This window comes from Rhinopithecus bieti, unplaced genomic scaffold, assembly GCF_001698545.2.
Source record: "Rhinopithecus bieti isolate Rb0 unplaced genomic scaffold, ASM169854v2 scaffold_19723, whole genome shotgun sequence".
NCBI lineage: Eukaryota > Metazoa > Chordata > Mammalia > Primates > Cercopithecidae > Rhinopithecus > Rhinopithecus bieti.
Window position 1 is genome coordinate 934,910 of NW_016809579.1, and position 11,902 is coordinate 946,811.

At 55.7% G+C, this 11,902-nt stretch overlaps 1 gene segment (V, D, J or C); it reads right to left on the bottom strand.

Annotated features, from left to right (window-relative positions):
- Window positions 1-8,493: 8,493 nt before the first annotated feature.
- Window positions 8,494-11,902, bottom strand: part of LOC108540637 (Ig lambda chain V-III region LOI-like) — a 286,101-nt gene continuing 282,692 nt past the window's right edge. The window contains 2 exon segments of the V gene segment in view: window positions 8,494-8,950; window positions 10,284-10,321. Of these exon segments, the coding sequence occupies window positions 8,631-8,950; window positions 10,284-10,321 (358 nt within the window).

The following is an 11,902-nucleotide window of genomic DNA, read 5'->3' on the forward strand; positions in this document are numbered from 1 at the left end:
TGGGACCCAGGCAGGCTGCTGGTCTCCGAATCTCCGTCTCCTCATCTGTAAGATGTGTGGGGCATGGACATGGGACTCCTGGGGTGGTCTGGGATCCCACGACATAGAGAGGACAGACACCAGTACAGGGTTTCCCTGGAAATGGCCTTGGGCCAGGTGGCAGGTGAGGTAGCATCTTCAGCAGAGCTGGGAGCAGTTCTACCATCGAGCAGTGGCCATCAAGGGGCTCAGTGATACCCAGCCCAGCACCTGTCTGAACATTGGAGGATGTGAGGGGTGCAGCCCCTGCCTTTGGGCTCCCATGGTGCCCTAGAGCTGTGCTGGGCAGGGCGGCACCAGGAGAGTGTGATCAGCAGTCCTGGGCGGCCATCAAGCCTGAGGCACCACAGGGCTGAGGGGCCGGGGCTGGGGAAGGAGCAAGGAACCCTTTTACATTCTGGCAGTTCATGAGTCACACAGTGGAAGAAAGAGTCACCAGGGGTGCTAGCTCCTGGTGGCCCTGACGGTGCAGCAGCAGAACAAAGGGTGAGGGGACCATACAGGAGGGGACCTGGGGGGGTGGGTGGGTGAGGGACTTCAAGATGACAAGAGCGACATGAGTTGCCGAGCCCATCCAGAGGTCAGCAGAAGGAGGACAGTGAGGGGACTCTTGGATTGAGCCGCTTGCAGGCCAATGGGGCTGTGATGGGGTGGCAGTGAGACCACTGGGCTTGAGGCAGGAAGGACGGGACTGTGGAGCCCAGCAGCCCTTGATTACCACTTGTGAAAGGCAGGAGAGAGGGGGGTGGCAGCCAGAGGGAAGGCAGCATCCACATTTTATTACTTCCTGGAAGGGATCACATCTGTGCTCCTAAGGTGATCATCAGGAGGGTCCCTGGCCCTTCATAGTGAGATGGTGAGGCAGAGAGACTGTGGACCAGGTTCTCTCCAGGAAGAGCCCACCGTTACTGCTGCAGCGGGCCAGGCAGGACTAGGTCTGGGTCCCAAGGCCAGGCTGGGCACATATGGGTGCTAGGGAAACCATAGTTGATTGGTGGCCAGTGGCCTGGTACCTGGATGGGGCCAGGGTCACCAGGGGCTGGTCACTGCTCCAACCCCAGCATCAACCCCAGCTCCAAGAGTCACTGGGGAAGGGGGCTGGAGTGGGGTCCGATTACAGTGACCACAGGGAAATGGGGGTCACAGGGAAATGGGTGCAGGGAGCAGAGGAGGTTCAGGAGGTGGGTTGAAGAGGACCATGTGCTCCCATCTTAACAGCCTGGGGCGGCCGCTCCCTTGAAGGGCATGCGTCTGTCTTGGGGACTGAGGGTCTCTGAAGTCAGGTCTCCTCTTGCTCGAAAGCGCCCTGCCGCCTTGTTCTTGACTTTAGCGACTCCTTACAGGGCAGCACGTGCTATCCTGGAGGAAATGGAAACCCTCGGAGGTTCTCCGGTCGGGGAAGGGAGGAGCGGAAGTGGACTAAGGGGGTCAGCAGTGGGAGAAGGGGGGACTGGCCCGGAGTTCTCCAGGGACAGGTGTGTGTTGTCCTAGCCTGTGCTCTGGGAGTGACACTAGATGCGTTGAGATTTCAGTACCCAGCATTTTTGTGACTGAAATAAAGAAAATTCTGATTGGGCCCTTGCCTGCTTGTACACGTTAACTGCTTGCTTTTTGCCCAGCATACCTTGTTCACACAATATGATCATAAGCTGCGGATGTCCTGTTTCTTTGTCAAGAAGGAGGAGGAGATAACTTCAGAGTCACGAAAGTATTTTTGTAGGAGTGAATGTCGTCAAGGACGTAGAGACCAGCCTCTGTTGCCCACAAATCTGATTGCTTAAGGTGTTACCTGAGACTGAAGAAACACAGACTTTTCCCCTGAAATGCCACCTCCCTCACTCCTTAGCCAAATAAAAACTCCCTGCTTCATCCTTTTGCTAACATGGAGTTGAGGGATTTTCTCTCCTGCCTTCTTACTTTGGCCAAATCAAATAAACCTTTGTCTATCTTTAAGTACTTATGTCTCAGTGCTGGGTCTCAGCTGCATATCGGGCACATGAACCTGAATCTGGGGTTCTACAAAGAGTGTCACATGCCACCACTCAACAGCCCCCCTCGAACACCTACTGTGCTCGGTGCTGGGGCCCCAGACCCAGAGCCCCATGTGCTCCTCCTTTGGGAGAGCAGTCCCTGACTGAAGATGTTGTCAGGAATTTTTGGATCTTGAGGGAGCCACTGGGACCAGGAATGGAGGGGATTGGGCTTGGGGAGCCACCTGCCAGGGACTGACTCTCCTGGAGGTGGGGGACACCGTAAACCCTGGATCCAGAACCAGGAATGGGATGGGGTCTCTAGGAAGAGGGGATTCTCTGCTGGCCCCTCCCCCAAGTACCCTGACCCTGATATTTGATCCAGAGGAAGGAGAAAGGGGCATGAGGAATCCGGCTACTCCAACCCAAGGCCCCTCTCCCCTTCCATCGCTTGTTGGCCCAATAACTCGGTCACTTGAATCTTGGGTCCCGGGATGGAGGCCTGGGTCCAGTGGGCTCTGAGCTCTCCAGGGAGAAAGCCCACCCATGTGGCACAGACTTCAAGGACTTCCTGGGTATTAAGTAGGGTGGCAGGCCAGTTGACATGGGGGACAGAGTACGGGGTCTTTGAGGTGAGCCTTCAGGTTGCTTCCATTAGGGCCCTTGTGCACTGCTGTGGCTCCCACTCACCCCTAACACACCTGTCCTCTCTCTGTTCTCTAGCCCTTTGTCCAGATCCTGGGCCTATTTGAGGTTGCTGCTGCCACCAGGCCACCTCTGCTGACCACATGGAATCCCCAGTGTCCCCTGCCCCTTGTTTTCTTCAAGGGGGTCTCATCTGCAGTCTGAACTCTGGCCTGGGCAGGAACAAGTACCCCCGTCACTTGCTTCACCTCAGGAACTGGCCTGGGTGGCTGGTATCCTGTGCATGTTAAGGGGATGGTGGTGGGGATGCCAGTGGACGAACACATTGAAGATGGCTGGGTCTAGGGCCACCCTGCTCAGCCTCGTGGGTAGGCCTGTGGGGAGGAAGGCAGAGTTGGGGGCACTCATCCCTGGCCCCTCCACCCTACACTTTGCATCTCATGTATCAGGTGACATGTGCCATTGCCATGTGTCGGGCCTGGCTCCTGACTTTCCTGGTTGAAGGTAGCTACAGGCTGTTGTCTTCTAAGAAGGAATTGGTGACCTCTCACGGGTGAATGGGATTTGCCATCTGCAGGGGTGAACCTAGGCCCTGAGGCTGGGTATTGGTCCCCTCCCGCACGCTCATCAGAACCTGGAGCCCTGGAATATCCTGGGAGCCTTTCCTCCACATGGAGAAAGACAGGGAGGCCTGCAGCCTGGGCAGTGGGATGAAGTGGGTGGGTGTGGCCAGGTGGCCTGAGGGTCCAGAGCTGAGGTCTGGAGTTGGGCAGGCCAGGTTTGAGTCCCTGCTGTGCCCTGTGGAAGGTCACTCAGGCTCTCCAGGCTGTGGTGTCACCATCCTAGGGTGAGGATCACACTAGGATCTTCCTCCAAGGGTGGTTTGTCCTGGAGAGCATTTAGCCTCAGGGGGCCTGCTGGGAGACAGTGCCCTAGAGCTGTGACTAAACTCCCAGTGTCTTCCTGGACCCCAGGAGGAGAAGGGACCACAAGAGACCACAGATAGGAAGGGCTGGGGCTGGACTGGGACGGTGTCCAGGAGTCGCTCAGCCTAGACTGGGCAGGGCACAGAGAAAGGAAGAGGAACTCGGGAGAGGAGCTGTGGTCATCTGAATTAGGCCCCCCCGGGACAGTCATGTCCCAGTCCTGGACCTGTCTGTGTCATGTTGTGTGACCACAGGGACTTTGCAGATGTGATGGCGTTAAGGAGCCTGAGGTGGGAAATGATCCTGGGTTTTCCAGGTGGGTCCAAACTGGGGTCTTCATAAAAGAGGGAGGCAGGAGGGTCAGAGTGAGAGAGATGTGGGGATGGAGGGAGAGAGAGGAAGGAAGAGAGTGAGAGAGGATATGTAGGGAGGGAGAGAAGAGCAGGAGACAGATTTGAAGATGCTGAGCTCTGGCTCTGAGGTTGGAGGAAAGAGCCAGGAGCTGAGTTTGTTCTCTAGAACCTGGAAGAGTCCTGGAAACGAATTCTCCTCAGAGTCCCCAGAAGGAGCCTGCCCTGCTGGGACCCTGATTTTAGCTACCGAGGACTCATTTTGGACTTCCGACCTCCAGACCTAGGAGAGAATCAAAGTGTGATGTTTTAAGCACTAATTTAGGGGTCATTTGTCATAACAACCAGAGGAAAGTCAAACAGGAGCTGTGGGAGAGACTCCCCAGGATGCCACGAGGGCCCCCTCCCAGGCAGGCCTCACCCATGGTGACCCAGGCCTGACCCCTGCAGGCGCCCCCACTGTACAGAGGAGGGACCATGCGGGGAGGGCTGGGTGGAGCTGGGTCGTGTTCTCTCCCCCGATGCCTTCCTCTCAGAGAGCAGCTGGAGCCCCAGACTCAGGGAACCTGGCAGTGAAAGTCCTGAAGAGGGACCTGGTTTTCCAGTGAAGGCCAGGGATCCAATGGAGAAGTGTTACCAAAAATGATGTTCCCAAAGATGGCCAGTGACTTTTCTGTTCACACACTTGAGAGAATCACCGTGTCTCAGGGCTGCCAGACAGTTACCTGTGCATGCCTCACGGTTCAAATCCCATTACTACTGAGGCCTTGTAGAGAACACGTTCCCACTTTTAGTTGTGAAGAGATCTGTGGCCTCAGCATTGAGAGCACCACCTTCCCTTCAGCAAAGGGTTTGTTTAAACTTACAGAAATGATGAAGTGCCCATTACCCTCCTTGCACTAGTTCCTAGGGAGTTCAGAGCCTGTCTTTTGCAAGCGTCCCGAGCCTCCTGTAGGCCTTTTGTGTGTTTCCTTCCTGGCTTCCTCCAATTCCTCTTAAATGTCTGAACCTGCTGTCAGGTGTGGAATTGAGGTGGATCCCTCATTGAAGAGCTTGAGAAGTCAGTGGTGCTGGAGTGTCCTGGACAGTCTGGCTCTCAGGGATGAAAGGGAGGGGGCGAGGGTGGGTGGGAGCTGAGCTGGGCACAGAGGGAGGAGGGCCATTCCAGGGGTGAGGGCCAGGGGCAAAGAGGCTCCAGGCCTGGAGCAGGGTTTTCAGGCTGGGAAAAGAGATGGTGGGTGAAGGATCTCTGTTAGGGCAGAGATAAGAGTGTGTAACTGGAGGTCCAGCCACAGACAACTCCTTCCAGGAAGGAGGCAGGGAGAGGGGGCCTATGCTTTGAGGAGAAGGGGGAGGAGTGAAAGGGCAGAGGGACTGGTGTTCAGTGATCAGATTTCTCCTATCCTGGTCTATTTCTTCAGCAGACACCCTGGAAGGCTATGAGACTCTCCCTCAGGGCTGCTTTCCCACTGGATGCCAGAATTCCCCCCACCCAACATTGAGAGCACAGGGGAAGCCTCAAATTGTATGTGAGATAAAAAAAGAAGAGAAGGAGCAGAATTTCTGGTTGACAATGAGGATATTTATTGGGAAGAGATGGGTGACTTGGGAAGGGGAGAGAGACCCCTCCCCTGGGATCCTGCAGCTCCAGGCCCCTGTGGCTGGATTAAGGGTCGGGGGCCTAAGAGTATTCTGCACGGGCCACTGTTTTCTCCACGGTGCTCCCTTCGTGTGTGACCTGGCAGCTGTAGCTGTTGTGGGACCTCCACTGGTCGGACGTCAGGCTCAGGTAGCTGCTGGCCGCATACTTGTTGTTGCTCTGTTTGGAGGGTGTGGTGGTCTCCACTCCCGTGTTGACAGTGCTGCCATCTGCCTTCCAGGCCACTTCCACGGCTCCCGGGTAGAAGTCATTGATCAGACACACTAGTGTGGCCTTGTTTGCTTGGAGCTCCTCAGAGGAGGGCGGAAACAGAGTGACTGAGGGGGAAGCCTTGGGCTGACTGAGGGGGAGGGGTGTCAGAGTCCTGGTGTCCACCTGGGGAACCCCCGACCTCAGTCTTGAAGTGGGCATGGGACTAAGGCCCAGGGCAGGGACCTCAGGCCGGACTCTTGCTGGACTGAGGTCAGGTCAGCGGTGAGTGGAGACACACTCAGATGGGAGGTTCTTCAGTGCCCCCCACTCTTGGGGAGTCACAGACCCCCTCTTGGATCTGTCTGTTTTTCATGGGTTCCATCACCTACAGACCCCTACCTGTGCTCACTCCACACTGGATGGGATGGAGTCCGGGACCACATCTCACACTGGGTATCTGTCTGTCTTGGGGGTGTCTGTCTGAACGCCTCCTACCAGTTCCCTTTGTTCTCGTCTCTTCATGCAGGGCAGCTGTTTGTCCTGGGTTCAGGCTCTTCTTTCTCACGGGAGTGGGTTTCTTCCCCACACATCCCCTTGGCGCTATCATTGCAGCCCCCACCCCACCTCCCTGCAGAGACGACTCTGGTCTACCTGGCGAGAGAGGGTGTCAGTCCCGAGGAATGGATTCCAGTAGATCAAAGGTTTCCATTTGAGGCATTTTTTTTTTTTTTTTTTTTTTTTTTTTTTATTCCCTGACCGGAACGTGGAACTGTGTCTGTTCAAAAGAGTCTCCATGTCGTGAGAACTTATATGGGGGATCTGACTCTGCAGTGGGTTTTCCCTGACAAGCAGGCATCTGTCCCAGTCAGGGTCCCTACTAGGAGTCCTTGTCCTGGGCATCTGCTTTGGGGTCTTCCTCCAGTGGAGGAATTGGTAAGGGTCCATGTTTAGGGCCTATTTTCTGAGGCCCACCACCCTGTCCATGGTGTCCTGCCTGTCTTGGGGGAGGGAGTGCGACCCAGCACTGTGGGGCCACCTTCTCACAGGATATTCTTCCTCTATCTTTTCGTCCTCCCATTTCCTCCCCCATCTCTCCACATCCTCAGTCAGAGGCCTCCTGTCACTGTTTAACGCAGTCCCATAACTGGTACCTATGGAGGACAGAACCACAGGAGAGGCCAGAACCCCAGGAGAGGATGGGTGACAACACTGACCCAGGAGCCCAGACGAGGAGGGGCAAAGATTCCAGACACCCAGGCAGGCTGAGACCTTAGCCTTAGACAGACAGAAAAGGGAAAAATCTCTCCACATTTCCCTTGGGATTTCAGAGAGGAGGGAAGCAGAGAAACTTACCGATGACGGTCAGCTTGGTGCCTTCTCCGAACATAACACACAGTGACACAGCCCCACACACAAACCCCTCCTGACACACCCCACCCGTTCCCCGCTGCAGCTGCTTGGACGCCCAGGTCCAGCAGCCCTGTCATGAAGCAGGTCTGGCCGATAGGAGGGTGAGGGAGATGTCCCCTCCATGCATGCATGCACACTTGACTGGAAGTTAGGGATCCCTCCACCCCCAAAGGGAGAGGGGAGAGGGAGGAGGCATGTCTGCACATCACATCTGGGTCCCTTGCTACTCTTTGTCCTGGAGGAAGCCATGTGTCCCAGCTCAGATCCTTTGGAGACTGTCACCATGGAAGAAGCGAGAAGTCTGTTTATGCCACATGGAATGTGGAGCTGGTCCCCATTGGAGAACCGAGTCCACTGGGAGGGTTCTGGATGCCCAACACAGCCCTTAGTGGGATGCCCATGTGGCAGTGATTCTAAATAGCACAGGAGAGTGTGTGTGTGTTTGCATGCAGGCAAGTTTGTTTGTGAATACCTGTGTGCCTATGAGGTGTTCGTGTGTGTTTATGTTTGTGAATATGTGTGGGTGTGTGTTTGTCTCATAGCCCGGGCCCCCCATCCTGTGCTACCTCCCAGGACAATAATCAACCCGGTTCTTAGATCCCACATACAGCTCTTAAAAAGACCAATTGGTTTACAGGCACGTCTATGGCACCACTCCGGAATCTCATGGCTGACTTTGACCTGAGAGAGATTAGGGTTGACCCTTATCCCCCTGGGCACTTAAGTATAACAGGGACACTGGTGACACATGTGGTGCCAAGGGTACCCAACTGTCCTGTGGGGTGAGTGACTTGGGTCCAGAGGATCAGGGTCTAGGCTGTGCCTGTTTCAGAGATAGATGTGGGGGTAGAGGGCAGGGTCCTGGGAGTCAGGAACAGCGTGGGCCACTAAGGAGTAGGGGAAACCAAGGGCCCATGGACTGGAGAGGCTCCTTCAGCCTGAGAAGGAAGGACCCCTTGAGAGAGGGAGAGACTGTCCAGGGAGTGAGACCTTATGATCTGTGGAGGGAACTCGTTCTTCTGGAGGCCATGGGGAACCAAGGAGAGGTCGCCCCAGGCTGCTGGAGGTGGACATGTCCACACAAACACAACACGTATGGGAAAGAGGGGCAATCCTGGGACCTGCTGCCCAAGGCTGTGTTCTGGAATATTCTCAGGGCCTTTCTAGGTGATGGTGGAACTACCTCTCAAAAACAATCCAGACTCCATTCTCACAAGTCTAAAATAATTTTGTTCATCTTGCAGGTTGGACGAATTTAGGGTAGAAAATGTATAAACAGAAGCAAAACACAAAACCCAAGGTTTTTGGTTGACTGAAGATATTTATTGAAGGTTTCTTGAGTGCAGGGAGAAGGGCTGGATGGCTTGGGATGCAGAGAGACCCCTCTCCTGGGATCCTGCAGCTCCAGGCCCCTGTGGGTGGGATGAGGGGTGGGAACCTATGAACATTCTGCAGGGGCCACTGTCTTCTCCACGGTGCTCCCTTCGTGCGTGACCTGGCAGCTGTAGCTCTTGTGGGACTTCCACTGGTCGGACGTCAGGCTCAGGTAGCTGCTGGCCGCGTACTTGTTGTTGCTCTGTTTGGAGGGTGTGGTGGTCTCCACTCCCGTGTTGACAGGGCTGCCATCTGCCTTCCAGGCCACGTTGACGACTCCCGGGTAGAAGTCACTGATCAGACACACTAGTGTGGCCTTGTTTGCTTGGAGCTCCTCAGAGGAGGGCGGGAACAGAGTGACCGAGGGGGAAGCCTTGGGCTGACCTGCGGGGTGGATGACGGGGAGGGGTTCAAGAGTCCTGGTGTTCACCTGGGGAACCCCTGACCTCAGTTTTCAGGTGGATGAAGGACTAAGGCCCAGGATAGGGACCTTAGTCTGGGTCTTGCTGTACTGAGGTCAACTTGGCGGTGGTGGGGACCCTCACCTCCTGATGGGAAATTTCTCAGCATCTAAGGACTGAAGAGAATCAGGCCTCTTTTGCTTCAGCCTCATCTTCAGATTCTCCCCTCGTCATCACCCAGCTCTCACTTCACCTGTGCTCCCTGACGCTGGTTGGGTTCAGCCCTGGGCCCTCCTCTTTCCTTGGGGGACGTCTCTGTCTGAACATCCCCTGCCAGGTCCCTCCTCTGGGTCTATTCACGAGGGCATCTGTGTCCTGTTTTTAGGTTCTCCTCCCTTTTGATGAGTGAGTTTCTTCCCCACTTGTCCCCCTGGCACCATCATTGCAGTCTCTGCCCCACTTTCCCACAGGGGCCCCTTGGTGGGGATGGGGTGTCAGTCCCGCGAGCCGGCTCCCTGGGAGTCCAGGAGATGGAGGGCTTTCAGGTGAAGTATATTGTCTGTTCTGAGCCTAGCACTATGTCTGCTCTATGGAGTCTCCTTGTCATATTGGGAGATCTGGCTGTGCTAAGACATCTGTCTGTCCTGACTGGTCCCTGTCACCTGTGCCCACCGGGAGTGCCTCCCTCAGCATCTGCTTTGGGGTCTCTCCTTTTTGGTAGGATGGGAAGGCTCTAACCTTGGCCTGAATGTCCTGAGAACCACTCTATCCGTGGCAGCCTGTCTGTCCTGGGGGAGGAGGGACCCAGCACCCTGGGGCCACCTCACAGGACATTCTTTGTCCATCCTTGTCCCCCTTCATTTCCGTAAGTCCCCAGTCAAAGGTCTCCCTTCTTGGTTTTTAAAGCAGCCCCATAGTTGGGACCCAGAACCCTAGGAAGCTAAACTGTTTCCAGCATCCTTCCCCTGTCCCACGGCCCTGGTGCCCTAGCCAGAGCCCCTGCTCTGCTGGTCTTTGGGGCCTGGAGCCTCTGTGTGAGGGAGCAGAACATCCCAGAGCCCAGGGGAGAATGCCCTGTAAGTGAGAGCGGCAGGTTCAGGCCTCGGCAGGGAGCAGGAAGAGGTCACTGGGATCTTCCCATCATGCCCCACCAAGTACCTAAGAAGGGACAGGCTGGAGGAGTTTAAAGCCAGGAAAAAAGGCAATGGTGGCAGACCCCCGAGAGATTGAGATCCCTGCCCTAGAGAGAACAGAAAGGTGAGAAAAGTCTCCCCAGATCTCACTGTAGACCCAAAAGAACAGAAAAGGGGACTCACCGAGGACGGTCAACTTGGTGCCACTTCCGAACACATTACACTGTGATATGACCCTGCACACAAACCCTCCTAATACACCCGATCCAACCCCCCTGCAACCCTGCAGCTGCTCACAAGACACAGGGTGCAGCCCCTTTTTCTCATGGGTGGTTGAGCCACAGGTGGGGTAAAGGGGTCACCTTCTACTGACCCGAATATCACTTCCTTGGGGGTGTGGGAGTTCATCCACCCAAGTCATGGGAAGGGTTGACAGGTCTGTGTGTTATTGTCTCCCAGGTGATTGCATTTCTGAGGGGGAGTTGGGTGGCTTGGATCAGCTGGTGTCAGGAATGCCAGGGAGGAGGAGGAGGTGAGCGGCTGGGTGATACCACTGACATGGTGCATCTGGGACCCCTCTGAGAAGCTGGGAATGGTGGGGAGGGTCCTTGATGCCCCCCACATCCTCAGCACTGGAGGTCATGGTGGGATAGGCGTGGAATGGTGACTGGGGCTTGTGGGGAGAATGACGTTGACCACAGGGACACAGACCCCACTGTAAGGCCTGAGCTCCAGCATCCTTGGCCCAGCTGTCCTGAAGGAGCAGCTCACAGGTCACTGCCCAGGTCCTCCTCCTGAGCTTACGGGGACAGCTTCCTACCTACAGGCTGTGTGTGCTGGATTAGAGCTGCAGTGGCCCAGAGGAGAGCTCCTCAAGGGAGGTCATAGACCTCACTGGCAGTGTGGTTTCCTCCAGGAGCTCTAGGTGTGTGGGATCTCTGCGTCCCCTTCAGTTCCCTCGGCTTACACACACCCCCACATTTGTGTGCTGTGCAGTCCCCTACATGCATGGGTGACCTACACAGCCTGTGCTCAGGAGTGTCACCAGCATTGGGGGGTACCCACAGTGGATGGACATGTGGAGTGCGGGGCCTGGACACACACAGCCTGGACCTGCATCCTGGTCTGGGCCCATCACCTGAAGAGCTCACACCTGGGACACACACCTGGCATCCTGTAGTCTCCAACAGTATTCCCCACAGCAAGCACCTCCCCTGACCGCTGAGATGTGGCCTGCTGATCCCTGATCTGAATCCCTTCCACATCTTCTATCTTACCCTTGGCCTGGACAGGAAACTCTGCCCCACCCTCCCATATCCAGGGGTGACCCCCTAGTCCCAAAGCCTGGAGACTGCAGGTCCCAGATTTGCTTTGCTCATGTCCTGACCTGGGCCTGACTGCAGCTCCTTCTACCTGGGCCCTTCCTGATCCTTCCAGAAAGATGCCCAACATGAACATGTATGTTTGTGTGCATGGTGTGCAAGTGCACGTGTGTGTGTATTGTAGCTCAGATCCCATGTTGAGGTCTTCAGAAGACAAATCAGCTTCACCCAAGCTCCTGTCATAACCCCAGAATCTGACTCTTGACTTTGAACTCATCAGTCATTTGACCACTTGTGCACAGCAGGACATTAGACTTTCGTAGTGGCATCAGTGAGGAGCAGAGCTGACCCTTGTCCCCTACGAATGTTGAATACAGCTGAGACATCCAGTGACACCTGGGATGAGAGGCACCCAGACGGGGATGTGGGGTGAGTGACTAGGGTCGAGGGGATAAGCGTCCCATCAGTGATTGTTACAAG